This window comes from Triticum aestivum, chromosome 2A (assembly GCF_018294505.1).
Source record: "Triticum aestivum cultivar Chinese Spring chromosome 2A, IWGSC CS RefSeq v2.1, whole genome shotgun sequence".
Classification (NCBI taxonomy): Eukaryota; Viridiplantae; Streptophyta; class Magnoliopsida; order Poales; family Poaceae; genus Triticum; species Triticum aestivum.
In genome coordinates this window covers 314,031,141-314,059,110 of record NC_057797.1, presented here as the reverse complement: position 1 = coordinate 314,059,110, position 27,970 = coordinate 314,031,141, and the positions used below count along the sequence as shown (strand labels likewise).

The 27,970-nt window shown below is 46.5% G+C and overlaps 1 protein-coding gene across 1 annotated transcript; it reads right to left on the bottom strand.

The window, feature by feature from the left end:
• Positions 1 to 1,975: 1,975 nt before the first annotated feature.
• On the bottom strand, positions 1,976 to 4,063 carry LOC123185247 (uncharacterized). The gene is made up of 2 exons (XM_044597190.1): positions 2,889 to 4,063; positions 1,976 to 2,092 (listed from the first exon to the last, which is right to left on the bottom strand). The coding sequence occupies exons 1-2, from the start codon at positions 3,972 to 3,974 to the stop codon at positions 2,069 to 2,071; spliced, it is 1,110 nt and encodes a 369-aa protein (XP_044453125.1). The 5' UTR covers positions 3,975 to 4,063; the 3' UTR covers positions 1,976 to 2,068.
• Between the last annotated feature and the right edge of the window lie 23,907 nt (positions 4,064 to 27,970).

Sequence of the window (27,970 nt, the reverse complement as noted above, 5' to 3'; positions counted from 1 at the left end):
GGCCTAATGCTTTTTTAACAGAGCCAAAACAACATTTTAAAATGTCCTTTTCTCTTTGAATAAATACAAAGGGATCAAAAACATTCCCAACATTTTTGTGGAAGTAAGGACCAATGCATACTAACTATTGGGACCAGCTACATATTTTACAAAAGTCATTAGTCGCTAAAAGAAAATGCAAAAGCTGCAAAAAAAGGAAGCCCCCTGCCCCCTGGGCCTTAGCCCATTGCACAGGCCCGGCCCACCTTACCCCCTTGCCTTCTTCCCCTCCCCACTGTAGGAGCGACCGCGCACGTGCGCGTCTTCACCAGGCCCCCTCGCTGGCTCCGACGAGGGGATAAGGCGGGTTGCGCCCCGTTGATACCCCCTCCCACTCCCCCACTCACCTTCCCTGTAACACCCACGATGCGGCTATATCTCCCACGTGTCGGGGCATGACTTAGAGGCATAACCGCATGGTAGGCATGTCGCAAGAGGGGTAATCTTTACACATCCCATGTACTGAATAAGAAAGGGATAAAGAGTTGGCTTACAATCGCCACTTCACACAATACATGAATATCATACATTATCCAGAATACAATCAAGGTCCTACTACGGAACCAAAATAAAGAAAGACCACCCCAAATGCTAGATCCCCGATCATCCCAACTGGGCTCCACTACTGATCAAAAGGAAACAAAACAAAACAACGACCAAGATCTTCATCGAGCTCCCACTTGAGCTCGGTTGCGTCACCTGCACTGGCATCATCGGCACCTGCAACTATTTTGGAAGTATCTGTCAGTCACGAGGACTCAGTAATCTCACACCCGCGAGATCAAGACTATTTAAGCTTATGGGTAGGAAAAGGTAGTGAGGTGGAGCTGCAGCAAGCACTAAGCATATATGGTGGCTAACATACGTAAAAGAGAGCGAGAAGAGAAGCAATACAACAGTCGTGAACTAGAAGTGATCAAGAAGTGATCCTGAAACTACCTATGTTCAATCATAACACAAGGACCGTGTTCACTTCCCGGACTCTGCCGAGAAGAGACCATCACGGCTACACATGCGGTTGATGCATTTTAATAAAGTCAAGTGTCAAGTTCTCTACAACCGGACATTAACAAATTCCCATCTGCCCATAACCGCGGGCATGGCTTTCGAAAGTTCAAAAACCTGCAGGGGTGTCCCAACTTAGCCCATCACAAGCTCTCACGGTCAACGAAGGATATTCCTTCTCCCAGGAAGACCCGATCAGACTCGGAATCCTGGTTACAAGACATTTCGAAAATGGTAAAACAAGATAAGCAAAGCCACCCGATGTGCCGACAATCCCAATAGGAGTCGCACGTATCTCGTTCTCAGGGCAACACCGGATGAGACATCCTACGAGTAAAACCAAACCTCAAATTTCCCCTAGGTGGCCCCGCAGTCTACTCGGTACTGACCAACACTTAGACAAGCACTAGCCCGGGGGGCTTAAAAATAAAGATGACCCTCGGGCTGGCCGACCTGAGGGAACGGTAGGTGGTGGTGAGGCAAAAGGGAAAACCAAGGTTGGGCCTTCCTGGAGGAGTTTTATTCAAAGCGAACTGTCAAGGGGTTCCCATAACGCCCAACCGTGTAAGGAATGCAAAATCAAGGAACATATCACCGGTATGATAGAAACTAGGGCGGCAAGAGTGGAACGAAACACCAGGCATAAGGCAGAGCCTTCCACCCTTTACCAAGTATATAGATGTGTTAATTAAATAAGAGATATTGTGATATCCCAACATATCCATGGTCCAAACATGGAACAAACTTCATCTTCACCTGCAACTAACAATGCTATAAGAGGGGCTGAGCAAAGCGGTAACATAGCCAAACAACGGTTTGCTAGGAAAAAGGTGGGTTAGAGGCTGACATGGCAATATGGGAGGCATGATATAGCAAGTGGTAGGTATTGCGGCATAGCAATAGATCGAGCAACTAGCAAGCAAAGATAGAAGTGATTTCAAGGGTATGGTCATCTTGCCTGAGATCCCGCAAAGAAGAAGAACGATTCCATGAAGAAGATAAACGGCCGTAGTCGAACGAATCCTCAAAACTCCAGAACAAAATGAATCTAACGAGAGAAGAAACCCGGAAAGAAGCAAGCAACATGGTAAACAACCATCACATAAACATGGCATGATGCACAATCAAGTATGATGCATGCCCGGTTTAATGAAGCATGACATGGCAAAATGCACAAACAATCCTACAAATTAAGTGGAGCATAGTATGCAACGAGTTGCATATTGACGGAACACCACATGACTTATTTAGTTCTCTCTTGTTTAGGTACCCAACAATATTAAAAGTTGTTAAACATGGCAAGATATGAAGCATAATTAAGACTAACTAACTAGGCAAGTTTAAATGAGGCCGGAAACAACAAGCAACAAGTCCAGAAAAATCCTGATGAGCATATATTAGATTTGGTGCTGTTCTGCCCTAAAGCATATTTTAGAGTTGTTAAACATGCAGGATGAGTGCACCATGTTAAACTAGGCAATTTTCTACCCCATTTACATATAAAGTTTGTTAAGTTTGGAGCTACGGTTATTTAGTTATGAAATAAAGCATTTTAGCATGGCATAGGAGCAAATTAATGCAAACAACAGTTTAAGCATTTTAAACATGGTTGAAAGTTGGATTTTATGAAGCTAGACAAGATTCTAAGCATTTTTCATATATAGTTTATTTTAATCCGATGCATGGTTGTGGAGATATTAAATGCATGAAGTATGAGGGTTGTTCTGCAAAACAGCAAAACCTGGGAAAATAGCTGAATTCGTCCCGAGGAAAAAAACACTATATGGGCCGCAATTGGCTAGCCCAACAGGAGGGAAAAAAAGAGGGGCGCTGGGGCAGCTCACCCATGGGCTAAGGCCCAGCGTCGGAGAGGAGGTCCAGCGGGGCGGATCTGGCGGCCCACGGCGAAGCAGAGTAGGGCTCGCATGGGCGACGCGGCACTTGTCCATGCTGGCACTCGAACGGCCAACGCGGGGCGGTGCTCGAGCACTCGAATGAGGACGCGACAGAAGGCAAGGGTCGAGCTCGCACGCAGTCAACGGCGACCACAGGGACGCCTGGGTCTCCGGCGAGCGGCGGGATGGAGCGGACGGGCAGGCCCAAGCGCGAGAAGATGGATCCGGCCGGTCTTGGAGGACATCGAGGCACGGACGGCATCTCGAAGCAGAGGGCGACGGTTGGAGGAGGTCGGGACGACGCGGAAGGCACAGGAGCCCGCGCTCGCTCGTGACGCTCAGGCGTGAGGCAGGGCGCGAGAAGCGGCGGGTCGGGGAGGCAACCGGCGATGGATGGAGACGAGGCAGGCAAAGCTCGAGGCGCTCATCATCTCCTGACGAACAGGAGGCGGTCAAGGCAGGGGGCCGCGGGCGTAGGAACTTGGCGCGATGGGGAGGTCCCTGGCGTTGCGCTCCGGAGATCTGACGGTGGCAGGGTCCGGACGAGAGGGCGGCGGGGAGGCGGTTCCCGGCCTGATCTGGACAGCGGGGCGAGCTGTGGCAATGGCGAGCAGGGGAGGCCATGGCGTGGAGCTTGCCTCCTGCAGTGGCGCTCGACGGCGGTGGAAGGGCGATCGCGCTCCGGTGGTGACTCTGTTGTAGTGACGGACGCGAGCTCGGGCCGCAGCCATCCATGGTGTCGTCGTGAGGCTCCTTCTGGTGGTGTGGACGCTGACGAGCGAGGCCGCCGAAGGGAGCGACAGTCGGGTCGGTGAGGCGACGCGCTCGGGTGGCTTGGCGGAATAAGGGGACAAGGAAGGGGCCTGCATCTATTCCTGCGGTGGCGCTCAGGAAGCAGAGGAGGCAGCGGGGCTCGGGCATGGCGTCGCTGCGGACGTGGTAGCTCGGCAGGAGGAGTAGGAGACTGCAGTGATGGGTTGGCTTCATTGGATGGAGGAGATGGATGGTTCGGTGTGGCTGGATTGGATCGGGCATGATCCCATGGAAGGAGGAGCCTGGTAGGTTGGGGATGGATCCCGAGGGGATTTGGTGGGAGTGCGGCGGCGAGTCGGGTGGATGGGATAATGAGCTAGATTCTAGGGTTAGTCTAAAATAGGTTAGGGGCTGCTTTATATATAAGGAAAGGAGGGAGTTTGGATCATCCGATCGAAATCGGACGGTCTCGGATAAATAGGTTAGGGAGCCCAAATAACAAAACGGAGATGTTTTGTAGATGTTTGGGGATGATTCGGACACAACGGTAACGACTGCCCGGGTCAGGTCCGGGACAGCTTTCGGACGCGCGTGCGAGGAGGGCGGTGGGCTGACGAGAGAGGTTAGGTTGGGCCTGGCGGTAGGTGATGGCTTGTGTAGACGGACTAGGGAGGAAAGAGAGGGAAAGCCCGACAACAGTGTTCGGAGACCGAAAACGCCCGACGATAGACCGACTATATTGCCGCTATAGTTAAACGTTGGGGCGTCAAACGAACTTCGAATGTGATGAAACTTGGCAGGCGTTCTATTGACAACATAACAACACCGCACGCCAACTTTCAACCCATTCCAAGAACATTTTCCGACCACTTATAAAATAATATTTCGGAGGTGCCACGGGCGCGTGCAAGTGTGTCTGGGCTCAGAACGGACAACGGAAGGAACGGGGAGACCCGGACGGAAGCAAGTTTCAAAAACATGATGACGCAATTCACATGATGACATGATGAAAGGCAACACTCAAACAAATGACATGGCAACAACAGCGAATAACTGGAAGACACCTGGCGCATCGGTCTCGAGGCGTCACAACACTCCACCACTATAAGAGGATCTCGTCCCGAGATCTAGGATGGCACCGGAGAGAAACGGAAGATGAAGGGGAAGAGGTAAAACTAAGTTGCTTCTTTGACAAACGAGTGAAACCAAAGAACTTTGCGAGATTGAACAAATAGAAAGATAGAATACAACAAAGATGAACAAAGTTGAAACACTCCGTTAGAAAAGAGGAACAAGGAACATTACTAGAACCTTGTAGGTAGAAAGACATAAGAAAAGGGTTGCAATGGACAAAAAGTGCATGCAAGCACTCCGGTAGAAATGAGAAGTACAAGGAACGATAAGGATCAATTACGACCACACTCCGGTTAAAACAAGATAGAGAGGGAAAAAGAATGATATAATTTGGGCAGCACTCCGATTGAAAATGGAAGGAATTAACAAGAACTTGACAAGATGATAAGATACTTGATGAAATCAACAACACACTGCCTCCGAAATTATTGAAAGAATGGCACAAGGGGTAAGAACAATTTCAAACAGCACTCCGGTTGAGAAGGGATGGAAAACTTGATAAGATGAGAGGACTTGAATAGAGGGCACGGCACTCCAGTTAACTGGATAAGCATGAAAGGAACACGATCCTCACCATTCGAGAAGATGAGAGAAAAGAGAAACATCACAATGCCTCTGGATGAAAGAATAGAACGTAGGTCGTCGGAACAAAAGGATGGTGAAGAAAACGGCAACTCCTCCCACAATTGAATTTGAAAGAAATATCCCTACGAAGAAGGCTTGAACGGAATTGTTGAAATATCAACAACAAAACAATAAGTTCTTTCTGGGCTTATGAAAACATCTCAAAACTTGAGGTCACATTCTGCCACAAACGAAAACAATAGATTGGATAGATGTCAACAAGGAAACAAGAAGCTTATTTCACCGGGATGATAAATAAAGAAATTGGATCATTTATGAGCACCATAAATAGCAACAATCCTTTGGGAAAGCTTTAGGTGAAATATAACCCAAGATAATTCCAACAAAGAGATTAATGGATTTAAATACCTCATTCTTGACAACAAGTGAATCGTGAAACACGAAAGAAAATTGTCAAAAATGACATAACACCACCTCAAAAGATAAGATAGAAATAATTGCAGTTTGGAATGCAAGATGAAGAATACTTGAGCTCCTCTGAAAAGAATCTCGATGAGCACTTCGAGAAGGAATTAAATCCTTGATGAACCATCATTTTGAGCCTCCATGAAGAACTTCGGTAATAAAAGAATGATCAAAAGGAAGTGAAGGATGCAAAGAATAAGATTGAAGCCTTGCAAAGATTAGTTGGAGCTTCGCGATGATATAACCAAGAAAAAACTTGGAACTCCGGATAGAAAGATGAACAAATGAAATAAAGAATTTTGATGAACCTCCGGAATAAGGAATTAATCGCTTGAAAGAAAACAAGAGTAAGAATTACATTATGCTTATCCTTCATCAAGTAAATTGATGACAAGCAACGGATTTGGCATACTACTTATTCTTCTTGAAAAACGATTGAGGAGAGATATAGCGCAACTTGGGAAGGTCTTCAACGAACCACCGGAAGGGTTGAAACAACGAATAAATTGATATGATAAACGAAGGGAGAAGAATCTTGGAAGAACCACCGTAAGAATTGAAAATGAACGTAGAAAAGATAAAGAAACACCAGGAAGAATTAGCAAATGAACGAAGATGCTTGCTAGGATTTAAATACATGAGAACGAAGAGATCATGAACTAATTAGAGGATATTTGAACGATGCAGCAATAAGATTTAGAGAATGAGAGCTGAAAGCTGAGAATGAATAATTTTGAGATGATGGGCTCCGGAGAAACAGACTGAAAAGACTCTGGAATTGCTCCAGATGGGTGAAAAGAATTCTCACAATCGAAAACAATTTTGAGAGGATGGCATCAAGCTAGGACCACGCATCTCTGAGAGAACGAACCAAGATTTGAGAGAAACTCTTCTTAGGTCTTCAAATGTTGAGAATGATGATGATATACACCACCATGAATTGTTGAGGCACTTCGGGATGACGAATAGAAAGGTTGAGCCAACGATGAAAAGAATTTGACAGATCTTGGAGAAATACATATGACTGATGATAATTCATTCTTACATCAACTTTGAAATGAATTTGAGAGTAACTCTGGGAAGATTAGAAGAGTCAGGTAAGATCCTGGGAAAATACCTGTGGGTTAGGGCCCACTCAAAAGAAACACCATTGAACGATTACTTGAAAGTGAGATTGCGTCGGTTGAATTAAGTTGCTTCAATGAGCCAACAACCTCGAGATAGCTTAAACAAATTAGCAAAGGAAACGCGAATCTTCTGAGATATCTTCAGGACTTCAGAACAAATGAACAGCGAGAGGTGAGAAATTAAGAGGTGCAACGGCATGGAAAATGCATTTGAAACGAGGAAAAGAATACGATCAACCCGGAAAGGCTTGAGTTGGAACCACCGGAGAAGGAAAATAACGAAGAATGATGAACTTGAAGCTCCGTTAGAATCTTCATGAGAATCACCGGGTAAGAACATTGAAGGAAAAGAATGAATAAAGTTCACATGAATAAAATGGATACTTGATTAAGATATATGAGTCCTTGAAGAAAAAGGGGTGGGTGGGAGGGAAAACAAAGGCAACTTGGAAACAGATGAAGCGAACAACGTTGAGGAAAACTGAGATTTGATCTTGCTGATGTTGTAATGATCGCATCCACTTGACAAGAAGCATGCCGGTTGAAAAGGATTGACATGACAATCTCGATTATCATGAAGGATTTGTATTCACATAGAAATATGAGAACACCGCTTAGAAAAGGCATGGAATCAACATTTGACTTCGAAGCAACTCGAATACCACAAACCAAAACAAAAACAAAGGATTGGCTTGCAGAATAAGTCGGAAACAAACATATGATAGACCCCTGTCGTATCCTGTGTCTGTTGGAAGGATATGCTACGATATACTTGAATTCCCACTTATAAACTCCCGAAACTTTCTGGTTATGCAATCGGGTGTTGGGGATACAGGGGAAGCATAATATCTCACCCAAACTAACAATTCCTACATGCACCTGTATCCATCCTTCAACACATAACCAAGAAACCTTCGGAAATCATTTACCTCAACCTTCGAAAAGCATCCGTTATACGAGTTATGGCAATACTCCCGAACTCCCGCCCCAGTACTGGGTGGCATCGAGGTTATCTCACCAACAACTGCATAAAAGAGATTTTGGATGTCGGTGAAACTCAGGTATTCTAGAACTGCAACGATAAAATTGTGACGACAACACCTCGGAGCTCAACTCCCCGGGACACTGCCACAACCCCTAAATGTCAGGAGGCACCAAGAACAATGTTCTCGTCACAAAACCATCGAAATGATTCCAAGATAAACGCGTGATCTTAAAAAAATCGTGAAATTTGAGAAGAGAAGAGTCAAAACTCTACGTCAGGAGGCCTCAATAGAGCGACAAAGATGCTGAGGAGTAAAAAGAATCCTACTCTCCGATATATATAATCCTAAGACTCAAAATATTTTTCTAGACTCAACAACGTCAGCGATTCGATCAAGATGGGGGCTCCTAAGTCGGGGACGGCTCTGATTACCAACTTGTAACACCCACGATGCGGCTATATCTCCCACATGTCGGGGCACGACTTAGAGGCATAACCGCATGGTAGGCATCTCGCGAGAGGGGTAATCTTTACACATCCCATGTACTGAATAAGAAAGGGATAAAGAGTTGGCTTACAATCGCCACTTCACACAATACATGAATATCATACATTATCCAGAATACAATCAAGGTCCGACTACGGAACCAAAATAAAGAAATACCACCCCTAATTCTAGATCCCCGATCATCCCACCTGGGATCCACTACTGATCAAAAGGAAACAAAACAAAACAACGACCAAGATCTTCATCGAGCTCCCACATGAGCTCGGTTGCGTCACCTGCACTGGTATCATCGGCACCTGCAACTGTTTTGGAAGTATCTGTGAGTCACGAGGACTTAGCAATCTCACACCCGCGAGATCAAGACTATTTAAGCCTATGGTGGCTAACATACGCAAAAGAGAGCGAGAAGAGAAGCAATACAAAGGTCGGGAACTAGAAGTGATCAAGAAGTGATCCTGAAACTACTTACGTTCAAGCATAACACAAGGACCGTGTTCACTTCCCGGACTCCGCCAAGAAGAGACCATCACGGCTACACACGTGGTTGATGTATTTTAATTAAGTCAAGTGTCAAGTTCTCTACAACCAAACATTAACAAATTCCCATCTGCCCATAACCGTGGGCACGGCTTTCGAAAGTTCAAAAACCTGCAGGGGTGTCCCAACTTAGCCCATTACAAGCTCTCATGGTCAATGAAGGATATTCCTTCTCCCAGGAAGACCCAATCAGACTCGGAATCCCGGTTAAAAGACATTTCGACAATGGTAAAACAAGACCAGCAAAGCCACCCGATGTGCCGACAATCCCGATAGGAGTCGCATGTATATCGTTCTCAGGGCAACACCGGATGATACATCCTACGAGTAAAACCAAACCTCAAGTTTCCCCGAGGTGGCCCCGCAGTCTACTTGGTTTGGACCAACACTTAGACAAGCACTGGCCCGGGGGGCTTAAAGTAAAGATGACCCTCGGGCTGGCCGACCCGAGGGAAGGGTAGGTGGTGGTGAGGCAAAAGGTAAAACCAAGGTTGGGCTTTGCTCGAGGAGTTTTATTCAAAGCGAACTTTCAAGGGGTTCCCATAACACCCAACCATGTAAGGAACACAAAATCAAGGAACATAACACTGGTATGACGGAAACTAGGGCGGCAAGAGTGGAACAAAACACCAGGCATAAGGCCGAGCCTTCCACCCTTTACCAAGTATATAGATGCGTTATTTAAATAAGAGATATTGTTATATGCCAACATATCCATGTTCCAAACATGGAACAAACTTCATCTTCACCTACAACTAACAGCTCTATAAGAGGGGCTGAGCAAAGCAGTAACATAGCCAAACAACGGTTTGCTAGGGAAAAGGTGGGTTAGACGCTGACTTGGCAATATGGGAGGCATGATATAGCAAGTGGTAGGTATCGCGGCATAGCAATAGATCAAGTAACTAGCAAGCAAAGATAGAAGTGATTTCGAGTGTATGGTCATCTTGCCTAAGATCCTGCAAGGAAGAAGAACGATTCCATGAAGAAGATAAACGGACGTAGTCGAACGAATCCTCACAACTCCGGAACGAAACCGAAGCTAACGAGAGAAGAAACCCGGAAAGAGGCAAGCAACATGGAAAACAACCATCACATAAACATGGCATGATGCACAATCAAGTCTGATGCATGTCCGGTTTAATGAAGCATGGCATGGCAAAATGCACAAACAATCCCACAAATTAAGTGGAGCACAATATGCAACGAGTTGCATATTGACGAAACACCACATGACTTATTTAGTTCTCTCTCGTTTACGTACCCAACAATATTAAAATTTGTTAAACATGGCAAGAGATTAAGCATAATAAAACTAACTAACTAGGGAAGTTTAAATGAGGCCGGAAACAACAAGCAACAAGTCCGGAAAAATCCTCATGAGCATATATTAGATTTGGTATTTTTCTGCCCTAATACATATTTTAGAGTTGTTAAACATGCAAGATGAGTGCACCATGTTAAACTAGGAAATTTTCTACCCCATTTACATATAAAGTTTGTTAAGTTTGGAGCTACGGTTATTTAGTTATGAGATAAAGCATTTTAGCATGGCATAAGAGCAAATTAATGCAAACAGCAGTTTAAACATTTTAAACATGGTTGAAAGTTGGATATTATGAAGCTAGACAAGATTCTAAGCATTTTTCATATATAGTTTATTTTAATCCGATGCATGGTTGTGGAGATATTAAATGCATGAAGTATGCGGGTTGTTCTGCAAAACAGCAAAACCTGGGAAAATAGCTGAATTCGTCCCGAGGAAAAAAACACTATATGGGCCGCAATTGGCTAGCCCAACAGGAGGGAAAAAAAGAGGGGCGCTGGGGCAGCTCACCCATGGGCTAAGGCCCAGCGTCGAAGAGGAGGCCTAGCGGGGCGGATCTGGCAGCCCACGGCGAAGCAGAGCAGGGCTCGCACGGGCGACATGGCACTTGTCCACGCTGGCGCTGGACCGGTCAATGCAGGGCGGTGCACGAGCGCTCGAACGAGGACACGACAGAAGGCAGGGGTCGAGCTCGCACTCAGTCAACAGCGACGACGGGGACGCCTGGGTCTCCGGCGAGCAGCGGGATGGAGCGAACGGGCGGGCCCAGGCGCAGGAAGATGGATCCGGCCGGTCTTGAAGGAGATCAAGGCGCGGACACTAGCTCGAAGCAGAGGGCGATGGTTGGAGGAGGTCGGGACGAGGCGGAAGGCACAGGAGCTCGCGCTCGCTCGCGACGCTCGGGCGTGAGGCAGGGCGCGAGAAGCGGCGGGTCGGGGAGGCAACCGGTGACGGATGGAGACGAGGCAGGCAAAGCTCGAGGCGCTCATCGTCTCGTGGCAAACAGGAGGCGGTCAAGGCAGGGGGCCGCGGGCGCAGGAACATGGCGCGATGGGGAGGTCCCTGGCGTCGCGCTCTGGAGTTCTGACGGTGGCAGGGTCCGGACAAGAGGCCGTCAGGGAGGCGGTTCCCGGCCTGATCTGAATGGCGAGGCGAGCAGCGGCAACAGCGAGTAGGGGAGGCCATGGCGTGCAGCTTGCCTCCTGTAGTGGCGCTCAACGGCGGTGGAAGGGCGACTGCACTCCGGTGGTGACTCTGTTGCGGTGACGGACGCGAGCTTGGGCTGCAGCCATCCATGGCGTCGTCGTGGGGCTCCTGCTGGTGGGGAGGATGCCGACGACCGAGGCCGCCGGAGGGAGCGACAGTGGAGTCGGTGAGGCGACGCGCTCGGGCAGCTTGGCGGAACAAGGGGACGAGGAAGGGGCCTGCATCTATTCCTGCGGTGGCGCTCAGGAAGCAGAGGAGGCAGCGGGGCTCAGGCGCGGTGTCGTTGTGGACGTGGTAGATCGGCAGGAGGAGTAGGAGACTGCGGTGATGGACTGGCTTGATTGGATGGAGGAGCTGGATGGTTCAGTGTGTCTGGATTGGATCGGGCATGATCCCAAGGAAGGAGGAACCTGGTAGGTTGGGGATGGATCCCGAGGGGATTTGGTGGGAGTGCGGCGGCGGGTCGGGTGGATGGGACAATGGTTTAGATTCTAGGGTTAGTCTAAAATAGGTTAGGGGCTGCTTTATATATAAGGAAAGGAGGGAGTTTGGATCATCCGATCGAAATTGAACGGTCTTGGATAAATAGGTTAGGGAGCCCAAATAACAAAACGGAGATGTTTTGTAGATGTTTGGGGATGATCTGGACACAACGGTAACGACTGTCCGGGTCGGGTCCGGGACAGCTTTCGGACGCGCACGCGAGGAGGGCCGCGGGCTGATGAGAGAGGTTAGGTTGGGCCTAGTGGTAGGTGATGGCCTGTGTAGACGGACTAGGGAGGAAAGAGAGGGAAAGCCCGGCAACAGTTTTCGGAGACCGAAAACGCCCGACGATAGACCGACTATATTGCCGCTATAGTTAAACGTTGGGGCGTCAAACGAACTGCGAATGCGATGAAACTTGGCAGGCATTCTACTGACAACATAACAACACTGCACGCCAACTTTCAACCAATTCCGAGAACATTTTCCGACCACTTATAAAATAATATTTCGGAGGTGCCACGGGCGCGTGCAAGTGTGTCTGGGCTCAGAACGGACAACGGAAGGAACGGGGAGACCCGGACGGAAGCAAGTTTCAAAAACATGATGATGCAATGCACATGATGACATGATGAAATGCAACATGCAAACAAATGACATGGCAACAACAGCGAATAGCTGGAAGACACCTGGCGGATCGGTCTCGGGGCGTCACATTCCCCCCTCGTCCTCTCTCTCTCCCTCTCCTTTGTTTTGGAGAGGAGGCCGAGGAGGTCGCCGCCGTGCCTCAGTCGTCTCCATGGCCACAGCGACCGCATCGCTTTGTCGACCCGTCCGTCGTCTTCGTCATCATCTTCCTTGATGTTTGGTGGTCGCAGCTGGAGCCTGGAGGCACTGCAGCACCGGGAATCCTCCGTTCCCCATCTCCAATCGCCGTTGCCTCCTTCGTCTCCGACACCACCTCTATAGCTCCTAAACAGTCACAGGCCTATGTGTGAGCCACACGGTGAGCTTCTCCGTCCCTTGCTCCTCTTCATTGACCCCTCGCGCACCGTAGCTACCTCGTCGCCATTGCCAAGAGCTCGCCATCGTGGCCATGGTTCTTGTCACGCTCGCCTAAGGCCTCTGCCGTGCTCCTGGTTCTCCCAGGAGCACAACAAGCTCGCGACCGAGCCTGCATGTGCCCTCTAGCTCCATTTCCATCACTGCCCGATCTCTGGCAACCGCCCCGCCTCTCGACGTCGTCGTTCTAGCCCGTTACGGGCCGCGCCGCCACTTTAGATGGATGCGGCGTCGAATGCCCGATCAAACGTGCCTAGCCGCACCTCTCACCGTGCCCCATAGCGTTTTTCCGGCGAAGTCCCACAATGCTCCGTCACGGATTTGGTTGCGGGAGCTCTCTCCGGCCCTGACGCCAACATGGCATAGTGGGCCCCGCCCCTAGGCCGCTGACAGTGGGCCCGGGTGCCCCAGTTGACTGGGTTCACCTTGTCAACTGCTGAGTGGGTTGCCCAGTGAGACTAACGTGTGGGCCCCACTTGTTTAAAACATTTTATAAATAAAATAAATATGTTAATTAATCTGTTAATTAGTTTTAATCATTATTTAGTCACTGACACCATTGGCCCACCCCTCTAATTAGCCTGTTAGTTTAGTTTAAATTACTATTAGACTAACATTGGCTGACATGTGGGTCCCACTTGACCCACAGGTCAGGTTTGACCCTGGTCAGGGAGTCTCTGCTGACGTCATAATGAATTTCTGTTAATTTAAATAATTCCAGAAAATGTTCAAATCTTTAGAAAATCATAGAAAAATAAACCGTATCTCGGAAGAAAATGTTTTCTACATGAAAGTTGCTCAAAAAATCCAACGAATCCGAATACACGGTCCGTTCATCTGTCACATGCCCCTAGCATTCTGAATATGGAACTATCCCCTCTCTTTTTTCTCTCCAAAATCCGTCTAACGTTGGGAAATCATCCTCGGATGTTTTCCCCCTCCGTCTACAGCATGTATCACTATGTTAGGTCAACCCTAGCTCTACCTATCGTCATGTCACGCTTAGTGATGCATCTGTTTGCTCTGTATTTACTGTTTCTTCCCCCTCTTCTCTCCGGTAGACCCCGAGACCGATGATGCCCTTGTGATCGACTACCTCGCCGATGACCCTTCTTTTGCGGCAAAGCATCCAGGCAAGCAAACCCCCCTTCAGCATTCCAATATCGCCCATTTCTTTCCCTCGCATGCTTGCATTAGAACTGCTACTGCTTTTTGTATGATCCTATTCTGATGCATAGCCTGTTTTTCTTACCTGCTTTTATACCTTACCTGCTTACTCTAAACTCCTTAGTATAGGTTGGTTAGAGATCCATCAGTGACCCCCACCTTGTCCCAGTTGCCCCGCTTTATGTTTGATGACTCGATCAACGTTGTCGACGTCCAGGCCCCGACACCGCACATCACCCCCCCCCTTAGTTGTACGACTTTGCAGTGTTACTATCGAGTGCTGAGGGTGATACCTCATCATCACTTCTGATGTTAACCATATAGTGTAGCTATTCGGTCATGGTCATCGAGGGTGATTCCTCCTTGACATCGGGTCGGCCCTGAGAGGTACCCACAAGTGATGTGAAGTCGGGTTGGTCTGGAGAATACCCGCCAGTTTTCCACGCGGCATGGCCGGGCATTCTTAGCCCTTGCCACAAGTCCGTGAGATGGGGCGACGGGACCACATATCATGGATCATTGATCATTACCGCACTACAAGACACTAACGGTTTGGATATTTGATCCGAGTAGGCCTATGGCCTTTTTCGCACTAACCACCATGTGGGAATAAGTATGGGCACTCTGCGTCGTATGTATCAGACAAAAGCTCAACAAACGTCAGCGATGGAGCGGCGCACACTGGGTTGGACTGGAACGCCTCGCCTTGTATAAGGGAGGCTAGGTCTGCTCACCGGCCGCGTACGCAGCGTGCAGGATTGCAAAGGGCGATGGACCATCACCCCTTCGCATTTAGGATGTAGACCGGCGTGCTCGCCTCTCTGTTGAGCCTAGGTAGGACCACGGTGTGTTGATCCGCCGAGGCTGGTCATGACCTGGTGGTGTGTCCGGACGGAGTTGATCAAGCGTGTTGGGTAAGTTGGTGCACCCCTGCAGGGAAATATTCTATCTATTCGAATAGCCGTCTCCACGGTAACGAAAGCTTGGAGTTGTATCCCGATCGATACAACTAGAACTGGATGCTGAGGCATGTAATGGATATGTTGGCTCCGGGATTGTTTCCTCGCAGGGAGTCGAGGAAGTGATCTTTGGGCAATGTTACAACATACTTACTGATATTATAATATGCCACTCTTATCTCTTCTAATGCTGCAAGATTCTTAGAGCTGCTTGAAGATGCTAGTCTTTGATAGGCCAGGCTTTCCCCTTCTCTTATGGCATTCTGCAGTTTAGTCCATAGATACAACCCATTCCTTTGATACAGATGCATACTTAGTTCAGATCTGATGTAAGTCTTGCGAGTACTTTGGATGAGTACTCACGGTTGCTTTACTACCTCTTTTTCCCCCATACCCGATTGTTGCGACCAGATGATGGATCCCAGGAGTTAGGCGACAACAGTGATGACTACTACTCCCCCGAGGGTGCCTACTACTACGTGACAGTCGCTGACGACCTAGAGTAGTTAGGAGGCTCCCAGGCAGGAGGCCTTGCCTTTTCGATCGTAGTTGCTTTTGTGCTAGCCTTCTTAAGGCCGACTTGTTTAAGTCATGTATGTACTCAGATATTATTGCTTCCCCTCACTCTTGTGTATTCGAGCTTATGTATTCGAGCCCTCGAGGCCCCTGGCTTGTAACATAAAGCTTATATTATTTTAATTTGTGTCTAGAGTTGTGTTGTGATATCTTCCTGTGAGTCCCTGATCTTGATCGGACACATTTGCGTGTATGATTAGTGTATGATTGAGTCGGGGGCGTCACAAGTTGGTATCAGAGCCGACTGCCTGTAGGTAGCCCCCTTTCCAACTCCTTGGCCGAAGTTGAGTCTAGTCTATGAAAAACCTGATTTACTTACATGGTCGTCATGTGGCTTACTGGCCCACGTCGCCATTGGGTGGTATTAGGATCTTTTACTCCTTGATCTTTACTCTGGGATTCTGATCTCTCTTCCATTCGGGTTAAGCAAATTTACTAACTCTAACATTAGGATCCCGTAACCACATTCACCCCAAAGTTGGATAAGCTATAGTTATTCCTTAGAATAGTATTCTGAATAGTACACACACTGTCGTGTTGACTACTATGTGGTATCCATCATACCTCTTTCACTAATCATGTTTCATCATGAACAATCCTTTGTCTTTACAGATCCTCGATGCTGAACTACCCCTGTTACATGTTAGCAAGATGGTTAGACCTGCTGGTCATGGCCGTGGTGCCAACGATCCACCACCGCCCGAATTCTTTGCTAGAATGATGCAACAGTTTGAGCTGAATCGTAAATTCATGGAAGGAATGATGGCTCAGTTTCCTCGCCCCAACATGAATCAACAGCCAACCCTAGTAACTCTGCAGGATTTCATGCGCCTCAACCCAACTATCTACCGCAGCTGAACACAGCCACTCGATGCTGATGATTGGCTCCATCATATCACCTATGAGATGGAGTCTGCTGATGTAGCCCCTGCTAGCTATGTCACCTTTGCATCCTTCTTCCTCAAGAGTCCCGCTGCTTAATGGTGGGACAACCACAGGCGTACACGGCCTACCGGAACAGTCATCACTTGGCTGAATTTCCAAGCTTCCTTCCGTGCCTGCTTCATTCCTCGGGGAATCATGGACAGGAAGAAGCGCGAGTTCCGCAACCTCACCCAAGGCAACAAGTCTGTAGATGCTTATCGGCAGGAATATTTGGACTTGTCACGTTGTGCTGAAGAAGACATTGCAACTGATGCTCGTAAGCAAGAAAAGTTCCATGATGGACTTCACCCTGATATCAAGCTAGCACTGCTCGTTCATCACTTTGCCGACTTTGCTACCTTGGTGAACAAGGCTATTCAGGTTGACACTGGTCTTCAAGAACACCAGGGATCCCTCAGGCGCAGCCATGATGCTGACTCGTCTTTGGGCCCGTCAGCGTAGAAGCATCGGATATGGATTCCCCACAGCATGTATCATCCAACTTCACCTGCACCAAGACAGTTCTATGCCGCACCTCGTCTACCTCCTCCACCGCAGAGGCAGAGTCTTCGAGATGTACCACCCCAAGCTCCTGCTCCAAATCCTAATGATGTTATGTGCTTCAGATGTGGCCGTCCAGGTCACCTTGCCAAATAGTGCAATCAGAAAAAGAACCAGCTAGCTATGCCTTTAACTGGCCGTAACAATCAGCCCCATAACAACAATGCCAAACCTTATGGTTGTGGTCAGGCTAATCATGTTGATCTGAATGAAGCTCAAGACCAGCCTACCACTGTGATGGGTACTCTTCTTGTTAACTCAGTAATGGCTTCTATTTTATTCGATTCAGGAACAACGCATTCATTCATGTCAGAAAATTTTGCATACGCACACGACATTTGATGCGAGCCCATGAACACTCCAATAGTGGTACGCACCCCTGCGGTCTGATGTCAAACTACCATGATTGGTCGTGACATTCCCGTTGAGATTGAAGGGTTGGAATTCCTTGTTTCTCCCATTATTCTGGAGTCTTCCAATATTGACCTCATTCTGTGAATGGAATGGTTGAAAGCACATACTGCCTCTATCGTTTGTGCCACCAAAGTCGTTCATATCCTACATCCTTCCGATGAGATAGTAAGCTACCATGCTCAGATTGTTCAAAACGTTGAAGCATGACTTTATGTCTTGAATGCGTTGAACGCAGCACCTCTTGAGGGAATTGAAAAGATTTCAGTCGTTCATGACTTCCAAGACGTCTTTCCAGAAGAACTTCCAGGAATACCCCCTGCTCGGGTGTAATGCCCGGAGACCAATGTGCCAGGTGTCCTCCAGTTATTCGCTGTTGTTGCCTTGTCATTGCTTGCGTGCCATGCATTCCATATCATGTCATCATGTGCATTTCATTTGCATACGTGTTCGTCTCATGCATTCGAGCATTTTCCCCGTTGTCTGTTTAGCAATCCGGCACTCCTATGTCATCCGGTGTCCCTTTCTACCTCTTTTCGTGTGCGGGTGTTCAACATTCTCGGATTGGACCGAGACTTGTCATGCGGCCTTGGTTTACTACTGGTAGACCTCCTGTCAAGTTCCGTACCATTTGGACTTAGTTTGATACTCCAACGGTTAACCGAGGGACCGAAAAGGCCTCGTGTGTGTTGCAGCCCAACACCCCTCCAAAGTGGCCCAAAACCCACCTAAACCCCTTCTATCACCTAGGCCGTTCGATCACGATCGCGTGGCCGAAAACCACACCTCATTTGGACTCTCCTAGCTCCCTCTTTATTCCGGAGTGGTTCATTATACTACATTCCTGGTTTGAGATGCTTTGTCTTTTCTTCCGGAGTTCCAAGTTTCCACTTTATCTCATCACAAAGCTTCATCCAATCATTGCAAGGATTCACCTTGTGTTTTCAACTTCTCTTTTCCTTTCGGTTGATCATTCTTTATTACGGGAGTTCTTCATGGAGGCTCTACATGATGGTTCATAAAGGATGTAATTTCTTCTCGAAGTTTTAATCCAGATTCTTTTCTAAGGAGCTCAAGTTTTCTTCATCTTGCAATCCGGAGTGCAATTCTTTCATGCATATCTTTTGAGGTGGTGTTACGTCATTCTTGATAATTTCCCTTCGTGCTTCGTGATTCACAAGTTATCAAGAATGAGATATTTTAAATCCATCAACCTCTTCATTGGAATTATCTTGCGTTATATTTCACCTAAATCCTTCCCTAAGGATTGTTGCTATCTATGGTGCTTATAAATGATCCAAGTTCTTCTTTTATCCTCCCGGTGAAATAGTTTTCTCGTCTCCTTGTTGATATCAATCCAATCAAATCTTTTCTGTGAGTGGTAAGTTGTCACCTCATAATTTTGAGATGTCTTCCATAAGCCCACATCAAGCGTTTCCTTTTCGTTGTTGGGTTTCCAACAACTACGTTCGACCCTTCTCCTAAATATGCTTTTCAAGCTCATTTGAGGTAGAAGATGTTGTTTTTCTCCTCCGTTCTTTTAACTCCATCCCTACAATTGTTCCGAAGGTATTGTGGTGTTTCGCTCTACTCTCTCCATCTCAAGTTGTGAAGATCTTGTTCTTTTCGTGCTTATCCATTTAACCGGAGTGTTGTGCCCTTTTGCTCAAGTTCTTTTCGCCTTATCAAGCCTTGCACCTCTTTTCAATCGGAGTGCTATCTGAGATCTTTCTTACCCCTTGTTCCATTCATTCAATAGTTCCGGAGGCAAAGTGTTGTGATTTCATCAAGTATCTTCTCATCTTATCAAGTTCTTATTCAATTCCTTTTCTTTTCAATCGAAGTGCTGCTCGAAGTTGTTCTTCTTTGTTCCTCTTTTCTAACGGAGTGTTTTCAACTTCGTTCATCTCCGTTGTATTCTTTTCTCGAAATGGCTTAACCTTTTCATGGTTCTTTGGTTTCACTAATTGGTCAAAGAAGCAACTTAGTTTTACCTCTTCTCTTTCTCTTCTGTTTTCCTTCCAGCAACATTCTAGATCTCGGGACGAGATCCTCTCGTAGTGGTGGAGTGTTGTAACGCCCCGAGACCGATGTGCCAGGGGTCCTCCAGTTATTCGCTGTTGTTGCCTTCTCATTGCTTGCGTGCCATGCATTCCATATCATGTCATCATGTGCATTTCATTTGCATACGTGTTCGTCTCATGCATCTGAGTATTTTCCCCGTTGTCCGTTTAGCAATCCGGCGCTCCTATGTCATCTGGTGTCCCTTTCTACCTCTTCTTGTGTGCGGGTGTTAAACGTTCTCGGATTGGACCGAGACTTGTCATGCGGCCTTAGTTTACTATTGGTAGACCGCCTGTCAAGTTTCGTACCATTTGGACTTCGTTTGATACTCCAACGGTTAACCGAGGGTACCAAAAAGGCCTTGTGTGTGTTGCAGCCCAACACCCCTCCAAAGCGGCCCAATACCCACCTAAACCCCTTCTATCACCTAGGCCGTTTGATCACGATAGCGTGGCCTAAAACCACACCTCATTTGGATTCTCCTAGCTCCCTCTACCTATATATATATGTGTGTGATCCCCACCAAAAAATTCGTGCAGATGAAACCCTAAAAATTACCCCGCATGCCGCCTGACATATCTGTCCCGCCGCCGGACGCGTCCATCCCGCCGCCACCTCACTCCGCCCAATGAGGGCGTGCCACATCAGCGATGCCGCCCCGCTCGACCACTCCCCTTGCGCCACCTGTCACCACCACTCTCCTCCACCGCGCCGGCCCGCGGAGCCCATCACGGGCCCGGTCGCCACCGCCGCACGTCTGTCACCTCTCCGGCGCCCCGCTGCCGCCCTTCGCCCGGCGCCGACCACCGCGCTCGCCGCCGAACTCGCCGGCGTTCGACACCGTGCAGCCCCGCCGCCATTCTTCCTCGCCGGAGTAGGAGCTCCTCGGCCTCCTCGACGTCCCATCGCCGGTCAGCAAGTCGCCGAAACCCGCCACCCACTGCGCCTTTACTTCCGTGCCCGTCGCCTTGGCCCCACGCCGGCACAGCCCCCTCCTTCGCCGCCTCGCCTCACCGGTCGGACCCGCCGTCGCCGCCCCTGCCTCGCCGATCCGATCGGGATCGAGGGAGACGACGACGGTCGCGTTGACCCTCCGCGTGGGCCTCGTAGGCCAGATCCAGCCCAGATCCACCCGGCCCGCCTGCCTCCTCTCTAGATCTGGCCCAAGCCATAGGGTGAGCGAGACTCCTCTATCCATCGCTCAGTGCGTACTTTAGCTGTCTCGTTCGCCTAAAAATCTGCTAAGTCCCCAGTATTTTGGGCATTTTCATCATGTCATAACTCTGCATCCGTGGCTCCGTTTTGCGCATGTAGCATATGGAAATGTTCGTCTCGACGAGTACTCCATTTCATCTCAATGCATCATTTTCATTTGAGCTCATCTTGATGCCCGAAATGATGTTGGAAGAGGGCCATGCGAGGTTAGTTTTAGATCCGTATCAGCATATGCACTTTTGTCATTTTTGCCATCATTAATGTGTGCATGCTATGATCCTGAGCTCTACATGTGTTTTGAAGTATGCCATGCCATATTTACAGGGGTGTATGCCATGTATTTTTGTGATCGCTGTGGTGACTAGCACAAGCATGCAAAGTAGCTTACTTAATGTTGTTGATTTCAGGGACTTGAAATATTCTAAGTCTTTGTCCTGTTATTATTTTTATGCCATGTGTTCATGTTGCTACCGAGAGATCTATGCCTCTTTTGAGCATGATTAGTAAGGATGTTTTGTAGATAATTTTGTGCTCAATCCATCCATGTCTTTGTTTGCAATTATGGAGCACCCTAGCTTGAGTCAATCGAGCTCTAATTTTGCTATAAAATGTTCCTGGTAGATTGTTAACATGTTTAGCAATTTTGCGAAGCTTGTTGTAGTTGATACGTGCATGCTATATTGTTGTTTTTGCCATGTATAGCTTCTATGCCATGTCTACCTGCTGGGTGTATGCTTAGTTTGTCATGCAATGCCTCGTAGTGAGTGCATCGAGCTCGTAAACATGCCTACTCGTTATCTGTTTTGCCATGCTCCAGTTTTTCACCAAGTCTGAATCTGTTTTTGTTAATTGCTATGTTCACATGCTTGCACTTGTATTTTCTGATCCCTTTTGGCTCATGGTCACTAAGGGACTTGTGTTGTATGCATTGAGTAGCTTCGTGTCATGTCTTTATTTGCCATGATAAGTGCCTGTAGCATATAGTTATCTTGCTCTAAACATTGCATCCTGATGTTAAATTCCTGACATGCTGCTAATTTTACTAAGTCTAAAACCTGTTATCATTTGCACTTTTTCCATGCTTGTTTGAACCAATTAATGAGTGAATTAGCCATAGCTCAGTGTTCATCTTTTGTCAAGCATCTTGAGTGGATCCCTGCCATGTATTTTTCTGTTATGTTTGAGTGCAGTAGCTTATTTATCTTGATGCATTTAGATGGTCTCGTGCTGTTAATCGCAGACCGGTGCCATATTTGTTTTGCTTGCCATTTCCAAACCGTGCATCCGATTCCGGCGATCTTTATATCGATTTCTACCGAAATCCACTCCCCTTTCCAGTGGCACTCTTAGATTTACCAGTTGATGTCAGGTTCAATCATTCCTTTCCAAATCATGCATATGCATCACATACCGCATCCCGCATATCATGCCATGTTCATGTGTTGCTTGTTTACTATGTTGTGTGCTTCTTTCCGGTGTTGCTTCTTCGGGTTGGTTCTGATAACGTCGCGTTTATGAGGACCCATTCGACTACGTCCGTTTGTCTTCTTCATGGACTCGTTCTTCTTCCTTGCGGGATTTCAGGCAAGATGACCATACCCTCGAAATCACTTCTATCTTTGCTTGCTAGATGCTCGCTCTTTTGCTATGCCTATGCTACGATACCTACCACTTCCTTATCATGCCTCCCATATTGCCATGTCAAACCTCTAACCCACCTTGTCCTAGCAAACCGTTGTTTGGCTATGTTACCGCTTTGCTCAGCCCCTCTTATAGCGTTGCTAGTTGCAGGTGAAGAATAGAGTTTGTTCCATGTTAGAACATGGATATTTGTTGGGATATCACAATATCTCTTATTTAATTAATGCATCTATATACTTGGTAAAGTGTGGAAGGCTCGGCCTTATGCCTGGTGTTTTGTTCCACTCTTGCCGCCCTGGTTTCCGTCATATCGGTATTATGTTCCCGGATTTTGTGTTCCTTACACGGTTGGGTTATAATGGGAACCCCTTGACAGTTTGCCTCGAATAAAACTCTTCCAGCAATGCCCAACATTGGTTTTACCATTTGCCACCTAGCCTTTTCTTTCCCTTGGGTAGGCCTGCCCAAGGGTCATCTTTATTAAACCCCCTGGGCCAGTGCTCTTCTGAGTGTTGGTCCAAACTAGAGCCCTTTGCAGCGCCCCCTCGAGGAAACTCGAGGTTTGGTTTTAGTTGTACGGAGCGCTCATCTGAGTGTGCCCTGAGAACGAGATATGTGCAGCTCCTATCGGGATTTGTCGGCACATACGGGCGGTGTTGCTGGACTTGTTTTACCATTGTCGAGGATGTCTTGTAACCGGGATGCCAAATCTGATCGGATTGTCTTGGGAGAAGGAATATCCTTCATATACCGTGAGAGCTTGTGATGGGCTAAGTTGGGACTCCCATGCAGTGATTTGAACTTTCAAAAGTCGGGCCCGCGGTTATGGGCAGATGGGAATTTGTTAATGTCCGGTTGTAGATAACCTGAAGCTTAACTTAATTAAAATGCATCAACCATGTGTGTAACCGTGATGGTCTCCTCTCAACGGAGCCCGGGAAGTGAACACGGTGTTGGAGTAATGCTTGACGTAGGTTGTTCTAGGATCACTTCTTGATCATAGTTCATCGACCGTGCCTTTGTCTTCTCTTCTCGCTCTCTTTTGCGTATGTTAGCCACCATATATGCTAGTCGCTTGCTGCAGCTCCACATCATACTTTTACCCTTCCCATAAGCTTAAATAGTCTTGATCGCGAGGGTGTGAGATTGTTGAGTCCCCGTGACTCACAGATTCCTTCCAAAACCAGATGCAGGGACCGATGATACCTCTCTAGATGATATGATCGAGCTCAAGTGGGAGTTCGATGAAGACTCTCGGCGTTACTACGTGTCTTTCCCAGATGATTAATAGTGGTGCCTAGTTGTGGCGATTGGGGACTATGTTGCATTTGTGGTTTATCTTGATTTTGGTTCCGTAGTCAGACCTTGAGTGTATTTGGATGAATGTAATGTTATTTATGTATTTGTGTGATGTGGCGAGTGTAAGCCAACTATGTATCCTTTTCCCTTATTGTATTACATGGTTTGTTGTGAAGATTACCTCAATTGCGACATTGCTTTCAATGCGGTTATGCCTCTAAGTCGTGCTTCGACACGTGGGAGATATAGCCGCATCGAGGGCGTTACAAGTTGGTAATCGGAGCCTTCCCCGACCTTAGGAGCCCCCTGCTTGATCGAATCGCTGGCGTTGTTGAGTCTAGAAAAATGTTTTGAGTCATTTAGGAATTATATATATCGGAGAGTTAGGAATTATTTTTACTCCTCAGTCCCTTCGTCGCTCTGGTGAGGCATCCTGACGTAGAGTTTTGACTCTTCTGTTCTCAAATTTCACTAAAAAAAATTTAGGATCACGCGGGTATCTTGGAATTGTTCTGATGGTTTTGTGACGAGAACATTGTTCTTGGTGCCTCCTGACATTTAGGGGTTGTGGTAGTGTCCCGGGGAGTTGAGCTCCGAGGTGTTGTCATCACAATTTTATCGTTGCAATTCTGGAATACCTGAGTTTCGCCGACATTGAAAATCTCTTTTATGCAGTTGTTGGTGTGATAACCTCGACGCCACCCAGTACTGGGGCGGGAGTTCGGGAGTATTGCCATAACTCGTATAACGGATGCTTTTCGAAGGTTGAGGTAAACAATTTCCGCAGGTTTCTTGGTTATGTGTTGAAGGATGGATACAGCTGGATGTAGGTATTGTTAGTTTTGGGTGAGATATTATGCTTCCCCTGTATCCCCAACACCTGATTGCATAACCGGAAAGTTTCGGGAGTTTATAAGTGGGAATTCAAGTAGCTGCTAGGATATCTTTCTGACAGATGTATGATATGAATTTGGGGTTCGACGTCCAGTGGTCCGCCTATCCACAGTTGGTTTTACAGTGGTCTCGTTGTGTCTTAAAGAGTCCTTGGCTATGCTGACTCGGGGACGCTTCGTATGTCATGTGCACTGCCTTGTACATGATGGTGTTGTACGATCGAGCACGTGTAGGCCCCACCACAAAAACTTCGGACGAAATCTCTATCATATGTTTGTTTCGGCTTATTCTGCAAGCCAATCCTTTGTTTTGTTTTGAGTTGTGCTATTCGAGTTGCTTCGAAGTCAAATGTTGATTCCATACCTTTTCCTAAGCGGTGTTCTCATACTCCTATGTGAATACTAATCCTTCTCATTTATTGAGATTTTCATGTCAATTCTTTTCAACCGGCGTGTCTCTCTTCAAGTGGATCCGTTCATTTCAACATCCGCAAGATCAAGTGTCAGTTCTTCTCAAAGGTGTTTGTTTCATCCGTCTCCAAGTTGCCTTTGTTTTTCCCGCCCACCCACCCTTTTTCTTCAAGGACTAAGATTCCTTTATCTAATATCTATCTTATGTTTACGAAGTCTCTCCATTCTTTTCCGTCAATGTTCTTACCCGGTGATTCTCAGAAAGATACTAACGGAGCCTCTAGTTCATCATTCTTCATTCTTTTCTTCTCCGGTGGATCCAATTCAAGCTTTGTTGATCATATCCTTTCCTCGTTTCAAATGCCTTCTCATACCGGTGCACCTCATAATAATTCACTTCTCGCTATTCATTTGTTCCGGAGTGCTCATGATATCTCAAAAGGCTCGTCTTGTCATTCAAGATCCGTTCAACCTATTTCAAGGTTGTTATCTCATTCAAGCCTTTTAATTCTACCGGCGCTATCTCTATTTTAAATCGTTCAATGGTATATCTTTTCAGTGGGCCCTAACCCACAGGTCTTTTCCCAGGATCTAACCTGAGTCTTCTACTTTTCTCGGAGCTATTCTCAAATCTTCTAAAGTTTGACGTAAGAATGAATTGACATCAGTCAAATGTCTTTCTCCAAGATGTTTCAAATTCTTTTCATCGTTGGCTCAACCTTTCTATTTTTCATCCTGGAGTATATCAACAATTCATGGTGGTGTTTCTCATTGTCATTTTCAACATTTGAAGACCGAAGAAGAGTTTTCTTCCATATCTTGCTCCATTCTCTTCAAGATTCATGGTTCTAGTTTGAGGCCATCCTCTCATAATTGTTTTTGATTGTCAGAATTCTTTTCACCCATCCGGAGCAATTCAGGAGTCTTCTCAGTTTGATTATCCAGAGTCCAGCAATTCAGGTTTATTCATTCTCAGCTTTCAGTTATCATTCTCCAATCTTACCGGTGAATCATTCAAATATCCTCTAATCAATTCATGATCTCTTCGTTGTCACGTATCAAATTCCCTCAAGTATCTTCATTCGTTTTTCAATTCTTCCTGATGCTTCTTTATCGTATCTTCGTTCATCTGCTAATTCTTACCGGTGATTCACCCCTTGAATTCGTTCATTTTCAATTCTTACCGGTGGTTCGTTCAAGAGTTCTCTTCCTTGGTTATCATGCCAATTTATTCGTTGTTTCAAAACTACCGGTGGTTCTTCCAAGATTCTTCTTCCTTTGTTTATCATATCAATGCATTCGTGCTTTCCAAATGCTACCCATGGATCATTGAAGACCTTCTCAAGTTGCTCTATATCTATGTTCATCATTTCTACAAGAATAAGTAGTGTGCAAAATCCGTTGCTTGTCATCAATCTAAATTGGTGAAGGATATGCATAACGTAATTCTTATTATTGTTTCATCCAAGGGATTAATTCTTTATTCCGGAGTGGTTCATCATACCACATTCTTGGTTTGAGATGCTTTGTCTTTTCTTCCGGAGTTCCAAGTTTCCACTTTATCTCATCGCAAAGCTTCATTCAATCATTGCAAGGATTCACCTTGTGTTTTCAACTTCTCTTTTCCTTTCGGTTGATCATTCTTTATTACCGGAGTTCTTCACGGAGGCTCTACATGATGGTTCATAAAGGATGTAATTTCTTCTCGAAGTTCTAATCCAGATTCTTTTCTAAGGAGCTCAAGTTTTCTTCATCTTGCAATCCGGAGTGCAATTCTTTCATGCATATCTTTTGAGGTGGTGTTACGTCATTCATGATAATTTCCCTTCGTGCTTCGTGATTCACAAGTTATCAAGAATGAGATATTTTAAATCCATCAACCTCTTCGTTGGAATTATCTTGGGTTATATTTCACCTAAAGCCTTCCCTAAATATTGTTGCTATCTATGGTGCTTATAAATGATCCAAGTTCTTCTTTTATCCTCCCGGTGAAATAGTTTTCTCGTCTCCTTGTTGATATCAATCCAATCAAATCTTTTCCGTGAGTGGCAAGTTGTCACCTCATAATTTTGAGATGTCTTCCATAAGCCCACATCAAGCTTTTCCTTTTCCTTGTTGGGTTTCCAACAACTACGTTCGACCCTTCTCCTAAATATGCTTTTCAAGCTCATTTGAGGTAGAAGATGTTGTTTTTCTCCTCCGTTCTTTTGATTCCATTCCTACAATTGTTTCGAAGGTATTGTGATGTTTCGCTCTACTCTCTCCATCTCAAGTTGTGAAGATCTTGTTCTTTTCGTGCTTATCCATTTAACCGGAGTGTTGTGCCCTTTTGCTCAAGTTCTTTTTGACATATCAAGCCTTGCACCTCTTTTCAACCGGAGTGCTGTCTGAGATCTTTCTTACCCCTTGTTCCATTCATTCAATAGTTCTGGAGGCAAAGTGTTGTGATTTCATCAAGTATCTTCTCATCTTATCAAGTTCTTATTCAATTCCTTTTCTTTTCAATCGGAGTGCTGCCCGAAGTTGTTCTTCCTTGTTCCTCTTTTCTAACGAAGTGTTTTCAACTTCGTTCATCTCCATTGTATTCTTTTCTCGAAATGTCTTAACCTTTTCAAGGTTCTTTGGTTTCACTCATTGGTCAAAGAACCAACTTAGTTTTACCTCTTCTCTTTCTCTTCTGTTTTCCTTCCGGCGACATTCTAGATCTCGGGACGAGATCATCTCGTAGTGGTGGAGTG

What these genes read in the sequence shown, in the direction of transcription:
- LOC123185247 (XM_044597190.1), bottom strand. Translation starts at nt 3,974, where the DNA reads ATGCCCGATCCAATCCAGCCACACCGAACCATCCATCTCCTCCATCCA. An exon ending in CGCTGGGCCTTAGCCCATGG is followed by an intron (nt 2,093 to 2,888) that starts GTGAGCTGCCCC and finishes TTCTCTCGTTAG; the next exon opens with ATTCATTTTGTTCTGGAGTT.